This window comes from Wasmannia auropunctata, unplaced genomic scaffold, assembly GCF_000956235.1.
Source record: "Wasmannia auropunctata unplaced genomic scaffold, wasmannia.A_1.0 LD336116.1, whole genome shotgun sequence".
Taxonomy (NCBI): Eukaryota; Metazoa; Arthropoda; class Insecta; order Hymenoptera; family Formicidae; genus Wasmannia; species Wasmannia auropunctata.
In genome coordinates, this window is record NW_012026774.1 from 389,723 (window position 1) to 417,613 (window position 27,891).

Below are 27,891 nucleotides of genomic sequence, written 5' to 3' on the forward strand. Positions count from 1 at the left end.
GGGGGTATGTGGGGTGTGTGTCTGGTTAGCAATTTATTGTACAACAATGATATACAGTCTTGCCATGTGTGTATTAGCAATTTATTGTACAATTTGTTATAGTCTCACTGTGTATGTGTGTATGGGTGTGTAGAAATTGTCTCGAATGTATACAAGATACTTTGAGTGAGCTCTATGAACTCTACGTTGCAAGACTATCTGCAACTCAAACATCTTAACTTAAATTCATTTCCAATTAATTAAACAGTTGTCAAATTCTTTGTAAATTAATTGATTCTCATGTGTGTATTTGTTGAGTTTAAAAGGTTTCTGTTGTTACGAAATTATTATCTAGAAATTTAGTCATAATTCTAAGATTAAAATTTTTTTGCAGCGGCATGAAGGACTCATTGAACATTGATATTCTCCAAGCGAGACTAGAAGATCTAGAAATGGATGAGGAACAAAAGAAACGACTAGAAAGCTTTCTGGGACAGAAGGAAAAAGTTGGAGAACTGTGTGGCGAGGATTTTGAAAAATTAGGTGAATTAGGTTCGGGTAATGGTGGCGTTGTTACAAAAGTCAGACATATAAAATATGGTCTTATAATGGCAATGAAGGTAAATGATTGTATATAACTTTTAATTTCATAAACATTTGAAATGCACTCACTGTCACTTTTGAATTTTTCAGCAAATACGCTTGGAAGTGAAACCACCTATTAAAAAACAAATAATTAGAGAATTAAAAGTTCTTCATGAATGTAACTTTGCACATATAGTTGGATTTTATGGCGCTTTTTGCAGGTAAACTTTTAAGAGTTGTTAACATTTTAAGGATGATTTCTTGACGCACATACGCACAGCACACACGTGCGTATGTAATGTCAGATAAATATTTGGGCGCGCGCACGGGTGTGTTGTGTATGTACATAAACATTTCTTTACAGCTGTGTGAAAAGAAAAAAGAAATATATATGTATGCTATTTCAGTGGAGGAGAAATTTGTATATGTATGGAATATATGGATGGTGGATCGTTAGATCTAATAATGAAAAGAGCAGGACGTATTCCAGAATCCATGATAAGTACAATCACATGTGCTGTAAGTCAGATTTTTATTATCGATAAAAGAAATAAAGAGGAAAAGAGGGAAACGGGGGCAGTTCTCGCAGTTGAAAAAAAATTAAATTCTATTGCGATAGCGATTATACTTTTCCAACCGATAATAAATAAATTGGGGGTAATAACAGTAATCTCTCTCAGTAAATGATTGTAGCAACTTATTTCTCAAACATGAGACACGTACAGACAGATGACCGTATGTGCATAACGCATCGTTACGAATATGTAAGTTACTTGGTAGATTGCGTTAACTTGGCGTAATCACATCGGGGTAGTATATACATATGTATAGGCTCGTAAGAAAGGAAAGGAAAGGAAAGTTTGTTTCAATAGTACGTTTCTCTTTCCATAATGCCACCTGGAAAGAGACGAATGCACAAACGTCTCAATTCGTCGTAGATCCAAAGAAAGGCGCCGAGCGGCAAGCAAGGCCAGTACCAGTAAGCCATCAATGGCATAGTATGCAATACGTATTCCGTGCCTGGAACGTAGAGCAAGAGTCCCGTTAGAATAATTTCGAAAACAAAGGAAAAGTTGACGAACCAGTTGGTCATTCCTTGTTGAAAGATGGAATTGCGCCTGGTCTTGCACATGACCAGATCTATCATTTGCGTTATAACGATGGAAAGGAAATATCCGCTTTGCGCTTCCATCAAGAGATTCATTCTGTTTTCGTAGGTCCACGTTTGGCCCCAGGAATCTTGTAAATCATTGATGGATGGGTTCTCCCATTCTATTCGTAAACCCAATAGACGATCGGGCATAAAACCATTCATCATAAGTATCATGAAGTAAGTGTAGAATCCAGCCAATGACTGTGTCATTCCTATCTGGCCGTAGGTGATGGATATCAGACGCTTGTTGACGAGCTTGTCGTACTGAGGATTTCTCGGCGCCCGGCGCATTATGTCGGACTCGGGCCTCTCGTAGGCGAGAGCGATCGCCGGGATGACGTCGGTGCCGACGTCAATGCAGATAACCAATTCGATGACCAATGGTAGGGGAATCGCGAACAACAGGCCGCTCAACATCGGCAACATCTCCGGCACGCTCGAGGTTAACGTGTACGCGATCGACTTTTTCAAATTGTCGAATATCAGGCGGCCCTCCTCGACGCCGGTGACGATCGACGCGAAGTTGTCATCCATGAGAATCATGTCGGCGGCATTCTTCGCAACGTCGGAGCCGGCGATCCCCATCGCTACTCCAATGTCAGCCTGCCGCAATGCCGGCGAATCATTGACACCATCGCCGGTGACCGCGACGATCTCTCCCAGCCGTTGGCAGCTCTCGACGATTAGCAACTTTTGTTGCGGTGACGTCCTCGCGAACACAATCTCCTCGTAACGGCGTATAATTTTGTCTAGCTCGTTCGCATCCATGCTTCTCAATTCGGCGCCGGTGATTACAATCGCGCCGGCTACGTCGACTACGGCGGGGTCGAGGGCGCTCGTTTGCGAGTAAGACCTGCTCTGTAGGATCGATCGTTCGTAATGAATCTCGTGACCCTCGCTTATGATGCCCACCTTCTTGGCGACCGCCATCGCCGTCACCGGATGATCACCCGTCACCATGATCACCTTTATACCCGCGGTACGACACTTGTGTACTGCCTCGGGCACGCCGGGCCTCGGGGGATCCTGCAGGCTTATCAGCCCGACGAATCTGTATCCCTTGACCGGAAAATTGTAGGACGCGGGTGAATCGGTATCGAACTTGTAATCTGGCCCGTACGTACGGGCGGGCAAATGCAGATCGCAGTACGCTAGGACGCGCTCGCCGAGGTAACCCAGCTCGGTGCAGGCACGGCGAGATATCGCGTGGTCATGGGCGGTCATCTCTCTCGTTTCCCCGTCCGCCGTCAGTATCGTCGTGCAATTTTCCAGGATCACCTCTGGTGCACCCTTCAATATCATCGTGTAGCCATAGGCATGATCCCGATGTATCGACATCTGATACTTGGTTGTAGAGCTGAAGGGGATCTCGGCGACTTTCGGATGAGCCTCGACGCGATATCTCTGCGTCGGATGGATGTGCTCGCAGAACTTGAGGATACCGGTCTCAGATGCGTCGCCAATGATTTCGCGCTCCTCGATCGGCGCTAGCATGAAGGACTCGGCGGTGAATTCGGCGCGCAGACAGAGAGTGGCGGCTCGTAGCATCGCGCCGAAAGCCGGCTTCTCCAGCAGCAGATCCCTCTCGACGCCGATTCTCTGGCCTGGCGGAAAGTTGTACCTGGTATGGCCGAACCATAAGTTGGACACGGACATCTTGTTTTGCGTGAGAGTGCCTGTTTTGTCGGAGCAAATCGCCGATGTCGAGCCTAGAGTCTCGACTGCCTCGAGATTCTTGACCAGACAATTTTTGCTCGCCATTTTCTGAGCGGTCAGCGTCAAGACTGTCGTCACGGTCACTAGTAACACTTCGGGCACATTGGCGATAACAATACCGAGTAGGTAAGTGAACGCTCGTACGATATTAGGTTCGAGCAGCAGCGACAGACCGAAAAATGCCAGGCCGCAGATTACGGCCACGATTGTGATTATCTCGACGAAATGTCGAATCTCCTTGGCGATTGGCGTTTCAATCTTGGCGAGATGTGACGTGAGACCGGCCAGCCGGCCTATCATAGTGTGGTCACCCGTAGCGATCACGATCCCTCGGCCGTCACCCGCGACAGCGAATGACGTGGAAAAGGCCACGTTGGCAGACTCGAGGGGATTTCTGTCGGTGGGATAATTTGTGCGGGCCACCGGCTCGCTCTCGCCAGTGATGCTAGAGTTCTCAACTCTGAGCCCGCGGCACTCGATTATCCTAATGTCAGCCGGTATCTTATCGCCCATACGTATTTCCACCAGGTCGCCCAAAACCAACTCCTCCGTGCTCATCCGCAGTTTCACACCGTCGCGGATCACGGTGGCGAAGGTCGGCACCATTTTCTTGAAGGACTCCATCACTTTGATATTCTTGCTCTCTTGTATGTACGCAAATACCCCCGAAGTGATGCATATCGTAACGATGATTATGCCTAGCCATGCGATGCCGATATCTTCCTCGTGCATCAAAAGAGTAACGCCGTATAGAACAAAGCATAGAATCGCACAGACCCAGAGCAACGAGGCGAATCCGTGGAACATGCACTTTAGGAACTTGATGTATTCTGGCGTGAGCCTGGGCGGTGTCAAGGCGTTCGGTCCATCTCGTTGCATGATTTTGCGCGCCTGCTCGTTTGTCAGGCCTGTTTTCGCGTTTGTACCTAGCCTCTCGTACAAACTTTCCAGAGCAATTACATGGTCGACAGTCTCCAATTCCTGATGCAATTCTTGTATCTCCTGCTCGGTCAGCTTCTTCTTGTGTAGGTGTACGATGGATGCGCGAGTCGGTTCATGTGGCATAGAGGATGCCCGGACGCGGCTCGGCTGCTGCATCATTTGCTGCTACTGCTGCTTCAAGCTCTACTCTGTATTTCTTTAACGCGACGCGAAATATTTTTAATATCGAGACGTATACATACGATGAATGAAACGCTGCGCTTGGCACAAAAACCTCCTTACCTCTCTTCCTCTTTTTCTTCTGCTTCTTCCTCTTCTTTTATTATGATTAGTGATTAATTAGCGACAATTCGCGTGCGTCACACATTCCATTGCCAACTTGTCGCTTCATATTTTTTCCCTGTTCGTTTGTTTACCATAAAATGACATTGTAAACTATCTATTTCTTCTTTACAGGTTCTGAAAGGTTTAACGTACTTGCGAGATAAGCACGCCATAATGCACCGGGACGTAAAACCGAGCAACATCTTGGTCAACAGCGCGGGTGAGATCAAGCTCTGCGACTTTGGCGTTTCTGGACAACTGATCGATTCGATGGCTCATTCGTTCGTTGGCACGCGAAGTTACATGTCGGTAAGCTGTGACGCATGGATGGATATTACGGCTCGTGAATCGTGATATTACGTGCAATGTATGTACATCTCAAGTGTATCTTAATATCGAACGTTTTCAGCCAGAAAGACTCCAGGGATCGCATTACTCGGTGCAAAGCGACATTTGGTCGCTTGGAGTGTCACTCGTGGAAATGGCGATTGGGATGTATCCTATACCACCGCCGGATGATAAGCTTTTAGCTGCTATATTCGGTTCAGAATGGTCGCAACACAGCGGAGAGGATTCGATAACGGACAGCGATTCCACGCTGTCTCCACAATCGCCATCGAGACGTCAGTATCTACTCTTACACGCAGCTTTCGCATTCTTGTTCACATTCTCGCATCGTGCAAAAAAAAATTGTGTTAAATTCTAATCGACGATTCTTCAACTATCATAGACCCGCACACTCCCAAGCCATTGGCGGTATTCGAGCTGTTGGAATTGATAGTTAATGAACCACCGCCGAGACTGCCAGCCGGATTATTCAGCAATGCTTTCATAGATTTCATCGATCGATGTTTAAAGAGGAACCCAAACGACAGGGCAGACTTGAAAACGTTAACGGTATCGAGAGATTCCCTCCTCCTTCTTTCTCGAATAAACGTCAACACAATAGCTTAACAGAAAGAAAAAAACATTGTGATTTCCGATCGTGTGTTTTAGAATCATGAGTGGATAAAGAAAGCCGAGTCGGAGAACGTAGATCTCGCTGGATGGGTATGCCGCACGATGAACTTGGAACCATCTACGCCAACGCACTTATCGACCGTGCAATCCTGAATAAATGTAACTCTTACATACTTGACTACGTATATTCGCGTTCAGTACTCCTAAATTACGCCTTGGTTCATTTAGGTTTTTATTCGATCAAACGGTGGCGTATATCTCTTATGTTCTCTTCTCTCCCTCGATCGATGTCTTTTTACAAAATTAATACACCTACGTTTTTGGTAGGTGCGCTAGGTCCGTTGATCGTATCAAATAAATCCGTATCATTGTTTATTGTTGAGCATTGCGCAAACGATTACAGGGATTTACTTATGACAGCAATCGTAAGGAATCCGATTGATTGACCACGTTGTTATGTATCTTGGCCATTTTATTGGTTTTATAGGAAGAAACGATTACGTTGTAATATATATAACTTGTTAAGTATCACCGTCATATATATCGGTGAAACTGACTTGTCTTGTGAATTAATTCTTGCGGACCAGATGAATTAATTATGTTTCGCGCTCGGACTTTACTCGTCCAAATAATTTACACATAGCACGCCACTGTGCCAAATATTAATTTTGTAAGATTCACTTTACGTGTTCGTTCTTATGCTTCTGTTGAAAGTATGTAAGATGACAAATTGCAATATAAGTTTATTATAAAATTCATGGGCAAATTGTGTTTCCCGTGATATGATATTAGGATGTGCGAATGAGCATTAAACCTACCAACGTCGTTTGAGAAAATTAATTAGATCGAGTTACTTGTATAAGATTTGTACCTGACATTCATAGAAACGTTATTTACACGATCAAAAATGTCATCCTTAATCATGTTAAACCGTTGTTTTTATATCAATGCATAATTTTGATTAAACACGGTTGTAATTTTTATTTTCACTCGTACACGTGCGCGCGTGTGCGACACACACATACACACACGTACGCACGTACACATACGCAACGCACATTTGTGCGCTCGCGCGCACCCCCCCCCCACACACACACACACACATATACACACCATACACAACGCTTTTTACATTACAGTGATCTTTTTTTTTTTTTAAAAAAAGGCAATCTAGAGAGAGTATTTTGATAATATAATCCAAGTCCTTCAAATTAATTCACTTGCGATATAAAATTCTTGCGAATTTATCAACATTAATGTATAAACTTATATTTAATAGACTATACATTTAAGATGTGAAAGACCAACTCTATCATCGCATAATTAATCTTTCAGTACATTGGCAAACGTACAAAGTAAATAGAACTTGTCTCATTTTTCGCATTAAGAATTCGTAATATGGTTGAACTGTTTACACGATAGAATTTAGAATATTTCGTTATGAATTCGTTCTGCTGCAAAATATATGTGCACACAGTGGGTGATATTTTCGATTCCTTCCTAGTGCTAAATGTGCGATAAAGACTGGATTTATTATTGGTATTTTACATTAATTTAAAAATATAAAATGCATAATGGTAATAGAGTGAAGTATCTCACATTTTCATTTATTGATGAATAGTAAAAATGAAGAAAATGTGTGTGTGTGTGTGTGTGTATGTTTGTTTTCATCATTATTATCCATGAACAATTCATCCAAATGTGTATGTATATACATACATAAATACACATACACATCACTCATTCGCAACAAAAAGATTCATCTTTTGTGCGTCCAATTACATGTCAAATCAATCTTATTGTGCAATTTTGATAAATGTATTTGAGAAACGTTTTGCCATTTTATTAGTGGCCAACTTAAAATTCCAACGAGAATGTTTCAAAAATTAAATGCTAATTGAATTTTTCTTCATTTTAATATTGCCTCATTATCTTTATCACTTTATATGCCTCATTAAATGTAAATTGCTGCAATTTTTCCGCATGTTTAAACAGGCATTTAATCATGCAGCGCTTAATGGTTACATTATTATTGGCATAAAAGTTGACTAGACATATTTCATAGAAAAGTACACTAATACATAAACAGTGCAATAGAATCGTCGTGGGAAAACACGAATAGATTACAAATATGCAAAATCATAATATTACGATCGATTTATCGTTCGTTGAAATGTCTTACGCTGAATATTATATTTTGTAGATGTAATCTACAAGTTAGTCTCATATTACATGTAATAACTAATAACTATCTACGAGTTGGCTTAAATATCACCGGATTGAAGTATTGCGAGTATATCGTAATACTTGTGTGCGGTGTGAGATACTTCTCCATGTGTGTATGTGTATCAGTGAGAGCGTAAGACGCTCAAGAATTAAAATCATGTTACGTTTCGTATCGCGATCAACGGCAACACAATAATATTAATAGTAAGAACAAACGCATATAATGCATATATTGTTGTAAAATGGTTTCTATTATCTACCATAGGAAGACAATATACACGATTAAAAGATATCCATAAAAAAAAAATCGTGTCGTAAAGTGTATGAAAATGCCAATATAATTTAGCAATTTTATCAAGCGATTCATAATTTTATGCGCAAAGTTCGTAATTCCTAGCACTTATTAAAATATGTGCACATTCCTCGTTGCATATATGTGCATAATAATTGCAGTTGTATTGATTCATTGTCTAAACGTTATTAATTATAAATACAATAAAATCATCGATGTTGTAATTCTATATTCGATATATAAATACCCGACATATAAATATACAAGTGTAGCTATATATCTTATATAATAATATTAAGTAAAATATTCTCTGATAGAGAAAAAAACATGCAGGTATGTATAATAAAACTGATATCAATTTATAGATAATTTTACGTTTGCTGAACTTTATTTTAATGCACTTTATTATCGCGTAATATAAATAATATGATATATACAATAGATTTGTGTGTGTGTGTGTGTGTGCGTGTGCGTGCGTGTGTGCGCGTGTGTGTCATGTTCGATTGTAACGTTAGAAAATAAATACCTTCACGAAAATAAGTACGTAAATAATGTAAAGTCAATCGTTTTTTAACAAACATGCGAAATCTTAGCTCAATCTCAACAATGATAAAGACTAATTGTCTTTAAAGAAAAAATAAAGAAAAAATCGATTAAACGATAGCAAAACTGTGATGCAGAGTTTTAAGAATCTGAATTGTTATACAAATAATGATCTAATTCGTTAGGTTCTCTGTAATTATCTTCTGAATATTTCATCTAGTCGGATTGATCTGTAGAAGTTAATAAAGTTCCGTATCGGAATCTGTATTGGAATAATCTGTATAGGAATAATCTGTATCAAAATCTATATTATCTCGATTGTACCAAGATTCCAAGTTGTCTTCATTGAGAAACGTAGTAGACACATTACTAAGGTTAGACAAATCGACATTAACTATGTGCAATAGCGGAGGTAGTCTCTCTAGATCAAAGCGGTCGAAAATTGCTGTTCCTCCAATAATCATCTTCAACATCACATTATTAGTCCGACTGCTACAAGCATCTTTAGCAACTTCGAGAATAGTACCCTTGATATATCTACATCCAGAGAGATCTAACAATTGTAATTGAGGCGAGGATTTGATGAGCATTGTTATGCCTCGATCACTAAGTGGACATCTTCGGCACTCCAATTCTTTTAAACCACACATATTTTTTAAACCTTCGTCAGTAATTTGATGAATATAACTGACAATCAATTTTTCTAATTTTACTAACGTAGCGATAGCTGCTAATCCAACATCGCTCACGTTGCAGCAACCTGTTAGATAATAATTGTAAAACATAATGATAACATAAAAAAAATACATACATATATACAATAATTTACCTGTAATGTCTACGTTAGTAAGTTGCTGACAATGTTGTACTAAATCAGTAAAGAAATCGTCTGATACTTTAGGATTGTACGTAATTTTTAAATCCTGCAGATTGACGAGGTGAATTAAATATAATATATCTGCCGTTTGTGCGGAGGGAAAGTCTCCATTAAGCTCCAATACTCTTAGATTTTTACAATGCTGACCAACAACTTCCAACGTATGCTTAGCTATGCCGATACATTCGATTATTGCGAGATGTGTTAAATTTTCTAGTTTCTTCAGTGCCTGTAACAATATCAAACAATATCAAACACACAAACGCAAGCGCGCGCGTATGTGATAAATTCATACATATATATATATATATATAATCCCGATTGAATAATGAAAACGAGAGAAAAATGATCGATTTACCTCTGCAAGATGATTGTCCTGGAGATAGTCGCAGCGGTCTAATGTAACTGTATGCATACTTTGCTCTGGCAAGTATAATAAAGATTTGCCCAAAATATTATTTCTGGTTATTAAAAGGCATTCCAAGTTTTGATTTAGTTTAAAGAGACACTTCAATTCGTTATCACAACTGTAGGTAGATGGTCCTAAACAAAACTTGGTTATATTTTTACAATTATTTGCTAATGTACGTATACCTGACGCGCAAACTGTCAGTGCAGTAATATTAATGCGCGTAAGATTAGGGCAAAGTTTTCCAATAATAGTCAACGTGCTTTGACTTAAATAATGAAGTGGCTCATCTATGTCTAATCGCGTTAAGAATTTGCCACATTTCAGCAATATTTTACGAAGTAAAGCTGTAGAAATCATATGGGTGTATGAAAAACCCCATGTAGTAGGTGAGATATCCAATGTCTTAATCATATGCCAGGAATCTTGGCTTAAATCTCTCCAGCGTTTGCAAACTGTAAATATAATAGTGAAGTAATGCACATTTCTTTGTAAAAGCAAATAAATACGATATACATACGTCTATACTCTACTCTATACGTGTATACTTGGACTCACCTATCTCTATACGAACTCTTTCTACAATTGGCAAAAATAGGAAGATATGTCTCAAGCAATCATCATTCAATATATGGATGGATACACTTTCGTTATCGTTTTGCAGATATTTCTGATCATATTGTTCCATGGTAGCCTTTCTTTCAGAAGTTTTATTCAAATCTTTTCCCACATTATATAATCTTTGTTCCATACTGTCAGGTTGATGCCAAGAATCTGCAGCCATCACTCTTAAATCTCTATTGTGCAATCTTATTTGTTTCCTACTGCCGTCTTGCATCGCTCTACAAACAATTGGTTACAAACCATTGTTTGTCTATGAGTAATTTATGCTAGTGTAGCCTCGTTAAACTTACGTTATTGCATCTGCCACTTTAGTAAACGTAACGAACGCGTAATTACTTTTCCCTTGAATTCTACGTAGGTAACAACTCTCAACGTTTCCATACATAGAAAAGTGATTGCGTAAATCCTTGAAAGTTGTCTGGAATAAAATTCACATCAGACAAATAGTCGGGTTTAGGTAGCAAATATGATACATACAGAGTTTGTATTAGCATGTTGTTAAAATGTTAAGATATGTGTGTGTGGCATAAAAATGAAGACAAACCCTTTCAGCCAAATTACTGACGAACAATTTTCGTATCGGTACACCATCTATCATTTCCGAATCTAGGCAATCTGGAGAGCGAAAGGGCAGACATGTGAAACTCGAGTGAGATGGCTAAAGTTTTCGCGTTGACGCGATGCAACGCGAATATAAACGTGAATGCAAATATAAATCTAAGGGGGACACTTGAGGATATTTACCGTCTGATACGACTAAGCCTATGTAACGAAGCATTTTGGCATAATCCAATTCTAAAGTATCCATCGCTGACTTCTATTTCGCAAATTTTAAAAATTAAGCTGTTTTCTATTTCACAAACACCCCCGCATTGTAGTCTTTATCATGCTTCGTATGTACATAAATTAAGATGTAGTGTATACATACGTATACGGAGTACTGGAGCAGAGAGAGCCTTAGGGAGGATTTACATTGGAGCGGAAAGGCGGCAAACCAATCAGAAATTGCACTTATAATAGCCACCAAGTGTTAATAATACTTACACAATTAATAGGTTAAATGCAACCAAGTGCAACTTCCGATTGGCTTCTACTTTTCTGTGTTAACGTGTGAATTCTCCCTTAGGGAATGGAATTCACAACTTGACAGAAAAGAATTATTCAATTAATTTATAGATTTCTATTGTGTTTTCCAAAGGAAAATGAACTAATTCCGATCGGAATTTTCGAACAATACATGTCCAGAAATGATGGTTTAATTGGATAAAAATGAACAATGAATCTCTGCCCTTGTCTCTCCATTGGCTAACAGGAGTTTTAAAATATTTTGAAATAAGCTAAAAATCCAAAGTTTACGATGATTTACGATTGATTTTTATAGTGAGAGAAATAATTTTACAAAATTTTTCTGTGTATTAACCGTAGAATTGATATACATGAAATTCATAAACATTAAACTGCACACATAATGCTTATAATAATAACGCTGTACAAAGATTGAAGTAGATTCATTTAAGAAAGAAAATATATATATTTAAAAAATTTTTATTTTAAAAATCACGATATAAAAAATTTTTTTAAAAAAATTTTTTTACTTTACAATCACATAATATAAAAAATGGTAGTGGTAATGGGTGGTGGTGGTGGGTGGTGGGGGGTGGTGGTGAGTGGTGGTAGGTAATAGTGGATTAAAAAAAATTTTTATTTTAAAAATCATGATATAAAAAATTTTCAAAAGAAATTTTTATTTTAATAATCAAACGATATAAAAAATATTCAAAAAAAATTTTTAGTTTAAAAATCAACTGATATAAAAAATTGTCAAAAAAAAAATTTTTATCTTAAAAATCAAATGCCATGTTATCTGCATTGAAGCTTCTTTTCCTCAATGTTTAAAAATTCATATCTTCCAGAAAAATAAAAATATTGACTTCTTTCTGGGCTTAAAGATGAATTATGTGGCTATTTTTTAAAAAATCGTGATTTTATTTAAAAATGACCGATTCAATATGGCCTGTCTCTTATACACATCGTGATTTGATTTAAAAATGGTCGATTAAAACATCATTTTATTGAAAATTGTTAAAATTTGTTTAATTAAAATGTAATTTGGTATAAATGTTATTGGACGATGTATGGAGTTTAATACCGAGTTTGCACCGCGCGCAAAGCGTCATTTTTTTTGAAAATTTATTTTTTATCAAAAATTGTTAACATTTGTTTAATTAAAATGTAAATTGGTATAAATGTTATTGGAAAATGTATGGGATTCAATACGCAGCGAGCGCGCCTGTTATGTACTAGTATATTTAAATTTACATAACTATATAATTTTTGTCAAATAAAACGACCAATTGCTTTTTGATTATAAGGAATTATATTTTTTCCATTTTTCTGTGAACTCTAATACCTTCACCCTTTGTTCCTCAAAACTTTGTCTTTTTGGTTTCCGCCACAAGTTATGATCCAAGTCCAGCATCCCTCCTATTATTTCCTAAAAAATAAAAAATGTATATACACATCATACATACATATATACACGACACGTAAATTTACAATTGCATTTAAATTAAAAACTAAAGTTTTCCAGTGAATAATTTTAACAATCTATCGTATCTCACCTTGGCAAAATTCTGTGGAAACATTTCTTCGTCCTCGATTACATGAGCATAACCAGGGTGTAAAGCAAACTCTACCATAAAATAAGATAAACCATTCGGTATGGCATGACGTATACCTTTACATGTTAGATCAACAATTTTCTTGTTAATGGACCATTCAGTTTCACATTCCGACAAAGCTTTCTATAAAGAAAAAAAAACCTCAAAGTAAAATATAAGTTTATGTAAAATTTGGCAATATGTTGTATCGGTTTATTACTTACCTTAAAATATATCGGTGCCAACTCGCCAATCTTTTTCGGTAACGGAATACACTCTAATTGCATATGTGAAAATTTACAGCGTCTTTTGTACACTTCAAAAAATATTGGATAAAGATCTTCATCCGTAAACATTTTTGTTAATTTTCTTTTCAATTCCTGTGAAAAAAATGTGTGTGTGTGTGTGTGTGTGTGAGAGAGAGAGAGAGAGAGAGAGAGAGAGAGAGAGATGAATTTTATATCGTTATATTGCGCGAATAGATATTTTGAAATTAATTAAATAAAACACAAAGAAGAATTTTACCTTCAGCCTATCCCATACATCTTCATCTAATTGCAACTGACATGCCACATGCTGTATAGGTGTCAATATGCAATGACCAGTACTCAAGGAAGCGTAAACAGGCAAGCTTAGACAAATCACAGAGTCCATTGTAACGACCATGTGTTTTAACATATTTTTCGAATCAAAGCACCACCAACAATTATCCATACACTTGGATAAATTCTTGTGCTCTTTAATTGCCTGTACACGATCCCACTTGTCTTGTTTTGCTTCGGAATCTGTTTGTGCGATTTGTCGCTCAAATATATCATCCATATGATCCATGCTCTGTAAAAGGAGATAGGTAGATATTATTTTCAATTTCAACATTTCAGTGATCAATAATTTCAAATTCACTTGGTCAATTTACTTTAGAAGCGAGTTTAGTAAAGATTGCTTCATCTTCATTCGTGGATCTTCCTTTTTCTCGTTGAAACTGCAATAGAAATTTGTGTTATGTTAAAATTTTTCGAGATACTAATCGTTTTGATACTAACCATTTCTTGAAGAGAATATTTATCGTCATCTGCAAAATGACGTACTCTCTCACCAGAGACATGTGTCTCGGCAGTTTTCTTTTTTCTGTAATTTTCCTGCTTAGATTGGCTCCTGGGCTGAAGAGGTCTTGCCGTACCTAACATACACATTTCCATTGAATATTATAATTTCAACATAAACAATCATTTATTTTTATTTATTTAAAACAAGAGATGTAAGAGTACCTTTTGCATCGATTTTTGTGAGAATTATATTTTCCTCTTTCACATTGACATTACATGATGCAATATGTTTTCTTGCGTATTCTAATTGTATTTTGAGCTGCGTTGCCAATTCCTAAATAAATAAATCATTCCAAGTAAATGTAAGATTGAAATGAGTTAAAAATCGTATTTAGTATAAAAACAACAGCTAGTACAACAAGCATAAGCGTACATCATCACCAATTAGTTCAGCTTTAATGATCCTTGCTCCTAATTTGTTCATTTCCGCTTCGGTTAAAACACCAATGCCTTTATCTTTATCCATCTCATTCGTCCCGCTAATATTCCCTAAATCGATTACTTTTGTAGACTCAGATTCAGGTAATTCGATAACTTGACATTTCTTTTCATCGCTTTTATCTTTTTTCCAACGATTTTTCATATGACTACTGGCAGTATGTTGATAATAATCGTCGCTATTTTTGGGTTTGCGATAGGTTCTTTTCAACTCTGAGCAATGTTGCGACGAATAGTCAGACCTATTGTATTTTCCAGCATGATCCCTGCTTGTAGAGCTCAAGTTCAAGCTCAAGCTCGATTTTGATCTCGATCTTGATCTCGATCTCGATCTCGATCTCGATCTCGACCTCGATCTCGATCTAGATTTTAAATGCTTTCTTAATCTCGAATTGAAAATTGTAAGAGAATGAGAATCTTCATCCTTTTTGTCATTGTAATATCTTTTGCAATACAGTTTATTCTGTTGAGTATTGGACACTCTTTCCGCTTCAACTATCATTCTTTGTATAGTTTCCAAGGACTAAGAAAAACAGCTTTATTAATATTAATAATTAATCCAGCACTTCACACACACACGCACACGCACACACGCACACGCACACACACACACACACACACACACACACACACAAATTGCTCTTTTAATTAACTTACACCCCAACGTTCGGCAGCTACCTCCTCTAAATGTTTACCATCTCGAAAAGCCTGTTCCTTGGCTCGCTGAAGACTCTTTTTTAGCCAATTTGCATCCAAAATCTTTGGATTATCAGATTTTTCAGGATTATTTTGAGGTAATCCATCACCTCCATCCCTCCAGTATGGATTCAATTCTCTGTCACTTTGTCCAGGTTTATTTAAAAAAATCATAGTCTCATCTTTTTCTTTCATATCCAATCCTTGTGATTTCACATTGGGTTTTGATAGATATGAAGGAATAAAACTTTCTATATTCATCCATTCGTCTCTCTTACGCTGATTATCTTGTGCTCTACAATCAACAAAATTTTCAATAGTACCCAACGAAACTTGATCTTTAACATTTCTCTCCACCCATTCAGATTTTGTGCTGTCATCTTCCTATAAAAAATATATTATATAACTTATATATTATAGGTTTGTGTAAATGTTAAAATAAAAATGTATAAAATTTTTTATAATCACACTGCTTGAAGATGAGCATTTTCTCTTTTTCTTATGTTTCTTCTTCTCCTTTTTGACTTTTCTCTTTTTAGATTTGGGTTTATTACTTGATTTCCTATGGCCAAATGAATCGATATCTTCTTCATTGTATTTGTCTTTGTTGATTTGTGTTTTACTTGTGTTTATCAAATTGTGCTCCTATATAAAATAATAAAATACATACACACACATATATATATATATATATTATATATAAAATAAACATAATAACACATTGAAAACATTACTCAAGATATTAATTTTACAAAACTTATTAAAGAAGTAGCATTAATTCTTTATAATATTTACAACTATATGTATTTATACAGAATAAAATAACAATTACCATAACTGCTCATCGTAGAAAGTTGCTTTGAAAAAGTCAATATTTCAATTTTTTAATATCAATCTTTTGAATCTTTTTAATAATTCTTCTAAATTTTTAAATCAATGAACATTTATATGTGATATGTCTACTCAACTTTCAACACCTGCTTCTTTTCCTCTTTTTGATTATGGATTTCTTACTACCTAATTAGAGGGGTTTTTGGTATGTGAGTGTTATACACTGCTTATACCTACCATTGGATGATGGCTCTGCGACGATCTTCAATCTCTCATCAAGGTTATGTTATACGACACCTTACAACTTAATACTTATTTTCACTTTTCTCTATCTCAAATTTATTCTGCTTTCCCTAATTTCCTTTATATTACTCATCCTAATTCCTTTTACAACTTTCAAAAATTGGATGATGACTACCTAATTAGATTAAAATAGATTAAGTGAATTCAGTGTTCAGTGTTAACAGAGAGGAGAAACCTGACTACTAACCAGAAAGAGGACATGACAGCGGCCTGTTATCGCAAAATGCCCTCGTACACTAACGCCCTCCGAAGAAGTGGAGGTAAACTATATAGCAAAATCCACTTTTCTGTAGTACACCGCGGATGTATAACTGCAATTTGTGGTGCGTGTCCGTGCTTAATCCTGCACTTTTCGATCGACTGCTGGAGCTTTATTTCGAAAAATTTCGCATGCAAAACTACAAATATGTATATATGTATACTTTTGAATGCGTAATTTTTCGAGAATAAAGCCCTAGCAGTCTCGAAAGTGGATTTTTAGCACGGACACGCACCACAAATTATATAATACCCGCGGTGCAGAAAAATGGATTTTGCTATATAGTTTACAACCATTTCTTCAGAGGGCGTTAGTGCACAAGGCATTTTACCGTTACAACAGCTAACAAACAAAAGGAGCCGTCCTCTCTCAAGATCCTCTCTGCGGTTGAACGCGCCCACAGTGTGCCTCCATTACGTGTAAATTTTGCCGCGCAAACGTATATACATATGTATACACTCGTCGGTCAGTCGGTGTAGCAAACAGATAGTATATGCATATATACGTACGTGATCGTAAATCGTCATAATTATATAATTATGTAAACATTTGTGGTAAAGTTATAATACATATATAATTTAGAATTAGCAACAGACATATAATTAACAACAGTGAAGCTGTGTCATACGTGATTTATAAGATTAGAATATCGATAATTTAATCATTCATCCAATTGCGTCAAATTCTCTTTGCATTTGCAAGACCATATACGAGTGACAATTTGACGGTCGACAGAACATATTTCGATACATGCAAGAAAAATCGTCATGTTCTACGTCATTGAAATAGCATATCCACAATACAATTTGCGTTGTTTAAAAATACAATAAGATCCCTTGTTATCAAATTAAAATCTAAGATTATTTACTTTTAAGATTTTTAATTTTATAATACGTAAATACGTTTTTTCTAATTACACAATCGCACAATTTTTTTTCATTTGTTTTATGTATTTACTTAACACATTGAGTAAAAAGTTACTCAATGACTTAATTTACCATTTACCATTAGTAATGAAACATGCAATTATTTCAGACTGGTAAAATGGTAGACTCTGATCGCAGTGAAACTGAGGAAGGGGACATGGAGAGACCACAACTGTCATCTGATTCTGTAACTGCCGTATTGCCAAAGAAAAGGCTAAGAGTAGAAAATTCTGAAGATGAGACAGATTTACCTGCTAAGAAATGGCAAAGTTCATTCAATGAACGATCACAAATGTTAAAAACTGATAACACTGAAACTATTTCAAACAAAAATAATACTAATAGGTGTGATGTGAAAGAGGAAAGATATATATTGGGTCCAGAAAATGAACAAAATATACAAGAGATATCAGAATCAGACATGTACGGAAAGAATAAAGAAGATGAACAAGATGATAGTTTGAAGCAAGAAAGTGAGAACAAGAGTGCTCCAGAGAATAATATTGCTCTGGACAAAAGTCCGGGAGAAATAAATATTAAGGAAGAAATTGTTGAGAACATGGTAATATAACACAAACTTACATTACTATTAAAATTAGCTAAGAATTTTTTTTTTATTATGTCAAGCGTTTGTAACTATGTATTGCGTATTTCCTCCTCATATGCGTAGCATGCAGTCGACGTTTTTTGACATTACATTTAGTTACATTTTCTATGCTACATTTCGTAATGTGTCCAAACTGTTGGTGTTTTGACATCAGCTTAAGTATGAAATCTGTTCTGTTTATTAAATAGATTTAATATCCATACATTGAATAGAATATTATATGGCTTAATTATAATTTTTTTTCTCAATAGAAAAAGGACGATATATCCCAAGATATCCCTATTACAAATACAAGTGTAACATCTATTTCTGAAAACAAGAAAGCAGAAGCGGGAGACAAAGAGATGAAAGAAGAAATGGACAAAATGATAAATAGAGCAGTAGACAACGAGGAAGATGAAATAAAAAAAAATCGACATACCGCCAAGAAACATACTGTGGACACAGAAGTGGTTGATGGATTGGAGCTTTCGGTGGAATGTGCAAGTGATAAAGAAGATTCGAGTTCTGCTTCGAGTGAAGATGAAAAAGATAGAAAACCACGTCCGAAAACGATAATCATCAAAGCCGAACCAAATGAGTCGGAACTGGACTGCTCAGAAGGAGAAGAAAAATCTGATTCGCAACAAATTCGCACCGACACATTGGAGATTAAATCGGAAAAGAGCCGGACAAAGAAAAGAGGTTCGCGAACAAGTTTCAGTAAACTGAAGGCTTCTGGCTCAGAGGACAGTCAGAATAGCAATTCGGATGAGGATTATAGTCCACGGACGAAGAAAAAAATGAAAAAGTCTCCGACGACGAAGAGATTGACAAGCAAACATCGTTCGGTCGAATCGAAAAAAGGACGAGGTAGAGGTATAAGGAGAAATTCTCACAAAAATAATGCCGACGTCGCCACCGACGATGTACCTGATGATGAAGATGCATATACGACTGTAGCAGAGAGCGCTAATAAAACGATAAAAACTAAAAATGGAATGGAGGAAGAATTATCAGAGAAGGAATCTTGGAGTAAAAGTGAAAGTAACAATTCAGAAAAGGAGGAAAAGATATCTACAAAGGGTAGAAGCAGGAGACGTAGTAACGCTGTAAGTACAGCAGTTTATCTAGTAAATAAATCTTGTAATAGCACAATCACGTTTTTTTTTTTATTAACGTTTTTTTCAATGAGATGTTAAATTATTTCAGAACCCACAAGATAAACAAATACAGACGTTGAAGAAGTATTTAAACATCGCTGGCGTGAAAGTAAAATCTTACAATGACATTTGGGCTGATTGTAAGAGTAACGCTGCAAAAATTAAGCGTCTAAAGGAATTGTTAGAGAAAAATGGCATTAGCGGTAGGCCAACGTTGGAAAAGTGTAAACGAGCGAGAGAAGAGAATGAAAAAATGAGGGAGGTATCCGAATTGGATACATCAAACATTATATCTGAAGGTTAATATCAAAGTTTTATTGTCATTGTTTTTATTGTATTAATTATATTGTGTTTTGCGCGCAACATTGAATTCGTTTTTATTTTAGGCCGAATTACGCGCGCACGAAGAAATATGGAAAATGTTAAAAAGATAATACTTCCGGACACACCGCAGCGACATCGTGAGGCTCGCAATACGTTTAAGCGTATTCAAACTGTTGTTGATAGTGATTCGGATTCGGAATAGAGAACGTAGCATGGTCGCCGCCACGAATGTGTTGAATGATATAAATATATTTTATAAGTATTAAGCATCACAGATGCCGCGATTGTGTATCTGTGTGTGCTTGTGTGTGTGTGTGTGTGTGTGTGTGCGCGCTCTCCTGTGTCTATGTAAAATGTTTTTTTGTATTCTCAAATTTCCATACATCAATTATCTTTATTTTTTTACACAATGTGTCTAGTGTCTATAATAATGTATCTATCGATGAATTATAATGTTCATGTACATTTATATGTAGAAATATCGAAAGAGAAATTAATTTTTATTACATTGACTAGTTATTCTTAGTAAAGATAAATTGCTGATGACATGTACGTGAAGAAAGTAATTTCGAAATTTATGTAACACCATCTGATGACAAATTTCGTTGTGTACGTAAATATGAAGGAAAAAAAAAGAAGGAATATATTGGATTTATATCAAATGATTGAGATTATTTCATTTTGCTTAAATACATAACGAGTCACTGTGCTACGCTTGAAGACGAAAGTTACGATACATTTAAAAATTTATTTATCTTCAATGTTACATTAAAATTATAATCGGATTATAATTGATTTGCGTCATCAAAACTAGATAGAATTGGTAAATCAATTTATTATGTTACACAATGTAACATTTCGAGTACAGAGCGCAACATGATCATATAAAATTATGTATGTGCATCACTGCGTGCGTGCGTGCGTGCGTGTGTATGTCACGCACGCGCGATTTGCATATTTGAAGTTTTTTGTAATCATTCCGATTAGGGATTCAATTCTGACTTTTTTTAAACTAATCTCTAAAATAATTTATAATACATTTTACGTTTTATTTAATACTTTATGTTTCTTACATTCTCACTCATTAAATTTACGTAAACATTATATATTTTTCTTATTACAACAAAAATAACACATCAAAAAATAGATAAACTTTTTTTTGTCTATTACATATTGATATTGATTCGTTAGTTGAAAAATTTCGCGATGCATTCTTTACTGCAAAATAATTTATCTTTCTTTATCGCCATTCTGCCATTCAGCAAATTTTTCTTACAACTGTGGCAACAAAAGCAGACTTGAGTTGCATGAAAGTTTAAATTTTTGATGGCTACTCCTTGTTGATCAGCGGCAATCGCTATATTACAGGCGGCGCATGGTTTTGCATATGATTTTTGATAACAAGGAAGACATAGTGGTCGATCGTTTTCGATAATATATTGTCGCCCAGCCAGTGGCACATCACAATCCCAGCAGCAAAAATGCTTCACGTGATAATTGTGCCCCTCTGCAACTGTGTACTCTCGTACAAAAATCAACTGCACAGTAAATAGAAATAGTTGCGTCAAATAAAGTGAGTATTCACCACTATTATCATTTTTTAAGTGTGGTTTTGAAAGTTTATCACTTACCTCATCGCAAGCGAAACATCGAGGGACTCCTAGAAACGCGGCCAAGTCTCTTTCACAATACAATCTGGTCTTGTAATAAAAATATACGAGATCCACCAACAGTTCGTTGCATACTGAACAAACGAAACACCCAGGATGCCAGGATGCGTTATTGGCCTTCTCCGCGATTACGACTACGTCGCCGATGCGTATGTCCTCATGGCATTTTTGGCACTTGTGCACTTTTCGAGTCGAGTCCACCCTTAAATTCTCAATGGCATCTTTTAAACAGTCCGTAAGTTGCGTATATTGTTCGTTGCAATTTCCAACGATGTGAGGGAACACTTGATTTTGCAATTGTTCGGAATGTATAACTGACGATTGCAGTATCGAGCTACTCAACTCGACTTGCAACGGATTAGATTTTGCATCGATAGATGCAGCTGATGTTTGCGTCGATAGATTCGATGATTCGGGAAAAGCGGGATCTGTAGAATTATGTTTGTTCGATAATGTATGTGGGCCTATAGTGCTTTCTATTATGGCTTTAGATGCGTCCATCATCAACGGATCATTATTCGCCGCTTTGTCATCGTTCGAATTACGGCAGCATCGTTGTTCGTTTATATTGATAGTGCAGCAGGTGGGTACAGTAGCCGATTTAACTATTTGAGACTCAAGTTTATACATCTTTCTTTCTGCTTCGTAAGCGCGTGTGCTCCCCACTTCTGTCCTTTCCGCCGCAGGGAGCAAATCTGTAGCAGCGGTAATACCTGCAGTTGTCCCTGCGGAATTGTTATTCTCCTTAGCTCCGCTGCCACGCGAATATAATGTGTCATTCATTGCATCCAACGATTGTCGGATTGATTTAGAAACAGTGTACGCTGAATTCTCTGATGTTTGAACGTTATATTTGTCGGCGAGCTTCTCTCTTATAAATATCAATCCTTTCTCGTCCAATGTGCTTCCGATAATATCATTGGCGTGTATAGCACTGGGCGGAAGAAGCGCGTCCGCCAACATGGATTCTGCGATGAAAGCTGCTGCTGTTTCGTCATTAGTATCTCTGTCGTTCAGTTTCTCTTCTCTTCTGTGTCCTTCGAAAACATCTTCTCTCTCATAAGATACATCATTTCCAGAAGAATGCTTTTCGCGAGCTACGGGTACGCTTCTTTCTTGTTCAGCAAAATCAGCAAAATGTGTACGAAGCGAAAAATTGACCATTTTACCATCTAAATCCTTTTCGTTTATCGATACGGTATTGTGTGCACGTTGAAAATTCTCACAAGTCGATTTCTCTTCGATTGGTTGCGATCTCGCGACATTGCTACTGACAGACACATTGTCCAGTGTGCAGTTATACTCTTCTGTACTCTTCGTTGAGATCTCATTGTTATTTGTGGCTGTAGCAACATCCTGTTTATTTTGAGCATCATAAGGATGCCTCGCATATGGACCTTTTACGGTAAAGCTACTCGGTGTACGTAATTGTACACCAGTAGATGGTATATGATGCGATTTATGCTGTGCAGGACTGCACTTTTGCATATCAGTTGCATTAACAGGTGTCATTAAAGAATGATCGAATGGTCGGGCACCCAACATCTGTAAAAATAATAATTCTGTATCTGTATTGTATGAAAATTGTACGCGTGCTAGGAAAATTAATGCTTGAAACATTCGCTTTCCAATATGTAAATATCTATGATGATCTTACAAAAACTGACAAGTTGTACTATTATACTTACTTTCATCACTTTGCCTTGTCCAACATATTTCTTTATGTTTTCTAAATATTTTTCAAATTGTTTTTGCTCTTGTTCACTAAGTTCATCACAAACTTTGTGATCGATATCATGAAGTGGTAGTTGTTTCTGTAACAATTGCCTTCTCAAAACAGCACCAACAGATCCTTTAATCGGCAATTTTTCTGCGGGCAAAGCTTTCATATAATCCATAGCCAGTTCTTTAGTTGTATCCGGCGGTACCCACTCGAATGTAGTTTCATCATCGTTTTGTTTCTCATTATTATTTACTTGCAAACCTGAAGATCAATTTTTTCCTGATATAAAAAGTATATACGTATATATATATATATATATATATATATATATATATATATATGAGGTGCGTGTGCATATGTATACACACACACACACACACATCTTTATATTTTGCAAAATGATGTATCTTGCATGAAAATCTGATTTTATTCAAAAATCAAAATAAGAATTATGTTTTGATTTTTGAGTAAACATCCTGAGTAAACTCCAAACAAATGAAACATTCAATGTACATAGATTATAAAAATAATGACGTCATTGAATAGTACTTAAAAAATCTACCACTTCATTAATACATTATGCGACTACAAAAGTCAGAAATATAATTGTGAATGATATACATGATCTGTCCCAAAAGTAATGAGACTAATTGTGGAAAAACCGTATTATTGAAAATACACTTAATATTTTTCAAAGCAGGATCTTTGAGCGTTAATACAGCGTTTCAGTGTCGCTGCCTTTCTTTGTAGTAATGCAGAAAGTTTTAACCGAACACGCCTTCCAGAGCACTCGTCGCGGCTGTTTGGACCCTTTTAATCGTTCTAAAATCATGAACCACCGTTTTGAGACGATTAAAAAGATCCAAATAGCCATGAAGAGTGCTCTGAAAGACATGTCCGGTCAAGACTTTCTGCGCTGCTACGAAGAAGAGTGGCAGCGACTGAAGTACCGCAGTGTTGACGCTCAAGAATATATCCTACTTTGAAAAATATTAAGTATATTTTTAATAAAATAATGGTTTTTCCAGAATCAGTCTCATTATTTTTTGAGACAGACCTTGTATGTATACATAAATATATATATATATATACACTACATAAAATACTTGCGCATGGATTTCTTTTTAAACTTTCCACTTGGTCCAAATAGCAGATCAAATTGTGGAAATTCATCGTCATCGACATCGTGGTCGTCCCGACTGCATTTACAATTCTTGCAAATTTTTCGCCAGAAATGAAGATCAAGACCAGGACACGCAGAATTACAGTTTGTACATGGTGCACCAGCTCCAGCTTCGTGCGCTAAACGTGGCTAAATAAACGTGAAACACAATCAACTTTCAATCTTAGTTTTATATATATTATCTTTCGCTCCTTTATCACACTTGTCGATTTTTAATCAAAATATTACAAGTTGAAATTAGATGTACCTTCCGCTTACGATTTTCCAATTCCAACAGCCACTTTGGGCGAGTTATCAACTCCTCCTCCATTCTTCAGCATGAAAATAAGACACTGTTGGAAAATAACTTTTATCTTCAACGCAAAGTTATCACGTATAATCGCTTAACGTATACCACGAATGTGCATGAATCATCTCAAAGCGGCTCAATGACTACCCATACGTTCCTGCACACCAATACTCGAATTTTTCGAGGTACAGTACAGCAGTCTCATTCTTTGAAAAGGTGTGTGCACGCACGCATACACACATATTCGGAGAACGCATACTATCAAGCCTGTATATACGCCTGTTGGGAGATTTCACTCCCCACTACTGTGTTATCCTGGCCCCGTCGCGCAATGGAGTCGCTCTAAAGACTAAATGAAGATAGGGACAGTAGTGGCAGATGTTGTATGCAGAAGTGAATTTTGCGTTTCATTACGTGTGCATTAATTTGCACGTTTGAGCTTCAAGAATCTTATGATACAGCAAAAGCGAAAATCCCCTCTGAGATCTTTACCTCCTGCAAATAAATGCTTGTCGTCACTTAGTAGTCACAAACTATTTACTAGTGATTATTTTTCATGTATGCTCTATTTATTTACATAATGATACGAATATCTATCTGTAAACCATTGTAGAAACTCAAAGGAAAGGAATGATAAGGAAATACTAGAAATATTAATTGCTGCGTTTACATTACCAATATATGATATATTTTAAGAGAAACACATATATTGAAAATATCAAGAGAGTGAGAAATTTCGATCGCTTTCGAGATGTCTTAAATGAGCCTTCTACAATCACCTCAAGACATGACATTTTCATACTTGAAAAGCCGCATCAAATTCTTCTTGCGATATCTGCAATTAAATAGAAGCATTATACAAAATGATAAAAATATAAAAGGAAAGAGAGAGGAAAAGGGGAGCAGGGACTTATTTTTGTAACATGGAAAAAATCGATATATTACCTTCCTCTTCTTAAATTTTTTAATTAATGCTACATCTTTCGCCAATTGTACGATATCTTCTTCGTTTATTCGCTTCCTCTTCTTTTTATTGGAAGTTGTTGAAAATTGTTGTTTCAATTCCTTTCTTTCTTTTCGCTTACTTCGTTTCTCTTGTCTCTCGAGCTTTTTCTTTTTAGTTTCAGACCAAGATTCCGCTCGTTTTCGTCTACATCTGCTCTGATTATTTGTCCAAATCCCAGTGTTCTGATATTCGCTTAATCTTTTAATCCTACGCAATTCACGTTGTCTGTCTGCATAAGATATCGTGTTTATATCGATTTCAGGACCAACAAAAGACGATACATTCTTCCCTTTGAGCTCTGGCATCTTTGGCATTCTCAAAAGACCAAAACCCATAGCCAATTTTCCCAAATCAATATCTTTTAACTGAAGAATTAAATTACATTCGTGTTTATTATACGCTTGCACATATGAAACAAAGGCACGGTTGGCTTTATCAAACATAAGTCGATCCTTCAGTTGCATCTGCCTCATGTACTGTAAGCATTCATCAACAGTATTTTTATTCAATTCTGTTTCCATTTGTCGCAGCTCAACCTTTTGATTTCTTTTAATGAAATCTACATATGCACTCTCTGTTTCTAGAAGAAACAGCAATGCATTTCCTTCATTGCCAATTCTTGCGGTCCTACCACATCTATACAATAAAAAAAAAACATTTTAGGGAATAAATCTTGAAAATATCTATATATATATATATATATATATATATATATATATATATATATTCTATAAAATGTAATGCCGGTTACGTTACCTGTGCACGAAATTGCTAGCTGTAGAGGGAGGGTCATATTGCAACACCCATTCTATTTCCGATATATCGATTCCACGAGCCATCACATCTGTGCATATTAAGATGCCATTTTGGGTATATCGAAATTTATCAAACACTTTATATCTCTTGTTTTTCATTTTACCGTGTAGAGCAAGTACGTTTACCGACGGTAACAATCTGTAAATATGCATGCATGTATATATAGACATGATACAACTGCTCATATATATATATATATATATAAAACATTTTGCCTAATTTTTTACTTAAATTAGGTCTCCATTAGTTTTGATAGGGTAAGAAAATATAAATTAGAGAAAATTGATTTGATTGGAAAAAAACAAAACAAAAAAAAACACGACATAAAATAAAGTCTTGGGTGCATGGAATTTGGACTAATCGCACACGTAACCTTGTTTGATATTTAGTATTTTTCAACTATGCCCTTACGTCTGTATAATTCGACTGAAATAATCCACGCACGCGCAGGTAGGTAAAAATATCATATACTTCGTTTCAAATCCTATTGAGCGTATAAAATCTATCATTACTGGCAATTTGTACTCAGGACGAACGATTGTAAAACTGTTTTTTAAATTTACAGGCGTGGAGACATTAGACTTTTCTTTCACAGCGATCAATGCTGGATTTCTCAGTCCTGCCCTAATCAATTGCTGTAATTCTTTCGTCTGTGTTGCAGAAAACAATCCTGTTCTTCTAAGACGTGGCAAATAGCTTAAAATACTATCTAAAGTCGCAGAGAATCCCAAGTCTAATAATCTATCTGCCTCATCTAATACAAGAAATTCCTAGAAATAAAAGTATACCTAGTTAATCATTCAAAAACTCTGTCGCATATAAATGAGACTGTTACAAAAGGATAAACTATGTACCAAAGACTTTACACATAGACTCAAATTGTTAGAATTAGACAAGATATCCTTCAATCTACCAGGTGTGGCAACAATAATATTTGCTCCTTTCTTCAATTTTTCTGCATCTTTCTCAAGTGTCACGCCACCAACCAGTAGTATTTGCTTCAATAATGGAATTTCCTTTAAGAATTCTCCTAAAATTTCACTAATCTGTGTAGCCAATTCTCTCGTGGGACTGACTATTATAGCTCCTACCTCTGTAGCCTTCCATTTTTCAGTTCGTTTCTGCGCACACCGTTCGAAAAGGCATAAAAATTTTTAATGCATTACATTTAATACATTGCATAAATTAAAACATAAATTTAGAATCAAGCACAATCAAAGTTTTGAATTTATATATATATATATATATATATAAGATAGGAAGAGCACACGTCTGAACTCCA

General features: G+C 36.3%; 7 protein-coding genes across 14 annotated transcripts in view; 2 read left to right on the forward strand and 5 right to left on the reverse strand.

Moving 5' to 3' along the window:
• Positions 1-8,406, forward strand: part of LOC105462592 (dual specificity mitogen-activated protein kinase kinase dSOR1) — a 9,357-nt gene extending 951 nt beyond the window's left edge. Inside the window, exons 2-8 of the mRNA XM_011709322.1 lie at positions 374-599; positions 673-785; positions 972-1,083; positions 4,832-5,008; positions 5,109-5,322; positions 5,430-5,596; positions 5,696-8,406. Coding sequence (XP_011707624.1) covers positions 374-599; positions 673-785; positions 972-1,083; positions 4,832-5,008; positions 5,109-5,322; positions 5,430-5,596; positions 5,696-5,812 — 1,126 coding nt within the window. The 3' untranslated portion in view covers positions 5,813-8,406. The remainder of the gene's footprint in view (positions 1-373; positions 600-672; positions 786-971; positions 1,084-4,831; positions 5,009-5,108; positions 5,323-5,429; positions 5,597-5,695) is intronic.
• On the reverse strand, positions 1,090-4,816 carry LOC105462475 (sodium/potassium-transporting ATPase subunit alpha-like). Of its 2 annotated transcripts, XM_011709216.1 has the most exons (3): positions 4,658-4,816; positions 1,647-4,571; positions 1,090-1,584 (listed from the first exon to the last, which is right to left on the reverse strand). In XM_011709216.1, the coding sequence occupies exons 2-3, from the start codon at positions 4,532-4,534 to the stop codon at positions 1,365-1,367; spliced, it is 3,108 nt and encodes a 1,035-aa protein (XP_011707518.1). In that variant the 5' UTR covers positions 4,535-4,571; positions 4,658-4,816; the 3' UTR covers positions 1,090-1,364. The 2 variants fall into 2 exon arrangements, with proteins under 2 accessions (XP_011707518.1, XP_011707438.1); XM_011709136.1 differs by having other exon boundaries at positions 1,647-4,816.
• Positions 8,407-8,740: 334 nt separating the features above from the next.
• Positions 8,741-11,576, reverse strand: LOC105462657 (putative RNA-binding protein EEED8.10). 3 transcript variants are annotated; one of them, XM_011709457.1, is made up of 7 exons: positions 11,375-11,576; positions 11,175-11,245; positions 10,921-11,048; positions 10,565-10,848; positions 9,956-10,461; positions 9,550-9,826; positions 8,741-9,480 (listed from the first exon to the last, which is right to left on the reverse strand). In XM_011709457.1, the coding sequence occupies exons 1-7, from the start codon at positions 11,436-11,438 to the stop codon at positions 8,960-8,962; spliced, it is 1,851 nt and encodes a 616-aa protein (XP_011707759.1). In that variant the 5' UTR covers positions 11,439-11,576; the 3' UTR covers positions 8,741-8,959. The 3 variants fall into 3 exon arrangements, with proteins under 3 accessions (XP_011707759.1, XP_011707918.1, XP_011707840.1); XM_011709616.1 differs by lacking the exon at positions 11,175-11,245; XM_011709538.1 differs by lacking the exon at positions 11,375-11,576 and having other exon boundaries at positions 11,108-11,196.
• A 1,343-nt stretch (positions 11,577-12,919) lies between these two features.
• Positions 12,920-16,870, reverse strand: LOC105462823 (CWF19-like protein 2). Of its 2 annotated transcripts, XM_011709788.1 has the most exons (12): positions 16,599-16,870; positions 16,363-16,387; positions 15,999-16,175; positions 15,492-15,914; positions 14,770-15,357; positions 14,559-14,670; positions 14,334-14,470; positions 14,207-14,272; positions 13,816-14,124; positions 13,515-13,670; positions 13,252-13,434; positions 12,920-13,124 (listed from the first exon to the last, which is right to left on the reverse strand). In XM_011709788.1, the coding sequence occupies exons 2-12, from the start codon at positions 16,363-16,365 to the stop codon at positions 12,996-12,998; spliced, it is 2,283 nt and encodes a 760-aa protein (XP_011708090.1). In that variant the 5' UTR covers positions 16,366-16,387; positions 16,599-16,870; the 3' UTR covers positions 12,920-12,995. The 2 variants fall into 2 exon arrangements, with proteins under 2 accessions (XP_011708090.1, XP_011708006.1); XM_011709704.1 differs by lacking the exon at positions 16,363-16,387.
• Positions 16,871-17,310: 440 nt separating this feature from the next.
• LOC105462935 (myb-like protein X) lies at positions 17,311-20,584 on the forward strand. Of its 2 annotated transcripts, none has more exons than XM_011709912.1 (5): positions 17,311-17,428; positions 17,959-18,411; positions 18,708-19,547; positions 19,648-19,897; positions 19,985-20,584. In XM_011709912.1, exons 1-5 carry the CDS (start codon positions 17,417-17,419, stop codon positions 20,122-20,124), a joined length of 1,695 nt encoding a protein of 564 aa, XP_011708214.1. In that variant the 5' UTR covers positions 17,311-17,416; the 3' UTR covers positions 20,125-20,584. The 2 variants fall into 2 exon arrangements, with proteins under 2 accessions (XP_011708214.1, XP_011708298.1); XM_011709996.1 differs by having other exon boundaries at positions 17,320-17,477.
• A 505-nt stretch (positions 20,585-21,089) lies between these two features.
• Positions 21,090-25,550, reverse strand: LOC105447928. Its single transcript, XM_011686282.1, has 6 exons — positions 25,463-25,550; positions 24,746-25,282; positions 24,426-24,627; positions 23,281-23,576; positions 21,554-23,137; positions 21,090-21,460 (listed from the first exon to the last, which is right to left on the reverse strand). The coding sequence occupies exons 2-6, from the start codon at positions 24,806-24,808 to the stop codon at positions 21,110-21,112; spliced, it is 2,496 nt and encodes an 831-aa protein (XP_011684584.1). The 5' UTR covers positions 24,809-25,282; positions 25,463-25,550; the 3' UTR covers positions 21,090-21,109.
• Positions 25,338-27,891, reverse strand: part of LOC105447778 (probable ATP-dependent RNA helicase DDX55 homolog) — a 3,335-nt gene continuing 781 nt past the window's right edge. For all 3 annotated transcript variants that reach the window (XM_011686007.1, XM_011686078.1, XM_011686158.1), the window contains exons 3-7: positions 27,464-27,730; positions 27,021-27,379; positions 26,550-26,747; positions 25,733-26,429; positions 25,338-25,622 (exon numbers count right to left, since the gene is read on the reverse strand). In XM_011686007.1, the coding sequence (XP_011684309.1) occupies positions 25,584-25,622; positions 25,733-26,429; positions 26,550-26,747; positions 27,021-27,379; positions 27,464-27,730 (1,560 nt within the window). In that variant the 3' untranslated portion in view covers positions 25,338-25,583. The remainder of the gene's footprint in view (positions 25,623-25,732; positions 26,430-26,549; positions 26,748-27,020; positions 27,380-27,463; positions 27,731-27,891) is intronic.

Coding starts and splice junctions, on each gene's coding strand:
- LOC105462475 (XM_011709216.1), bottom strand. CDS start 4,534: ATGATGCAGCAGCCGAGCCGCGTCCGGGCATCCTCTATGCCACATGAA. Junction 1,585..1,646: donor CAACAAGGAATGACCAACTG/GTTCGTCAACTT, acceptor TCTACGTTCCAG/GCACGGAATACGTATTGCAT.
- LOC105462657 (XM_011709457.1), bottom strand. CDS start 11,438: ATGGATACTTTAGAATTGGATTATGCCAAAATGCTTCGTTACATAGGC. Junction 11,049..11,174: donor TCAGTAATTTGGCTGAAAGG/GTTTGTCTTCAT, acceptor ATTTTATTCCAG/ACAACTTTCAAGGATTTACG. Junction 9,827..9,955: donor AGGACAATCATCTTGCAGAG/GTAAATCGATCA, acceptor ATATTGTTACAG/GCACTGAAGAAACTAGAAAA.
- LOC105462823 (XM_011709704.1), bottom strand. Junction 14,671..14,769: donor CTGAACTAATTGGTGATGAT/GTACGCTTATGC, acceptor TTATTTATTTAG/GAATTGGCAACGCAGCTCAA. Junction 14,273..14,333: donor AATATTCTCTTCAAGAAATG/GTTAGTATCAAA, acceptor TTTCTATTGCAG/TTTCAACGAGAAAAAGGAAG.
- LOC105462935 (XM_011709912.1), top strand. Junction 18,412..18,707: donor AAGAAATTGTTGAGAACATG/GTAATATAACAC, acceptor TTTTCTCAATAG/AAAAAGGACGATATATCCCA. Junction 19,898..19,984: donor ATCAAACATTATATCTGAAG/GTTAATATCAAA, acceptor TTTTTATTTTAG/GCCGAATTACGCGCGCACGA.
- LOC105447928 (XM_011686282.1), bottom strand. CDS start 24,808: ATGGAGGAGGAGTTGATAACTCGCCCAAAGTGGCTGTTGGAATTGGAA. Junction 24,628..24,745: donor TGGAAAATCGTAAGCGGAAG/GTACATCTAATT, acceptor ACGTTTATTTAG/CCACGTTTAGCGCACGAAGC. Junction 23,138..23,280: donor GACAAGGCAAAGTGATGAAA/GTAAGTATAATA, acceptor TTATTTTTACAG/ATGTTGGGTGCCCGACCATT.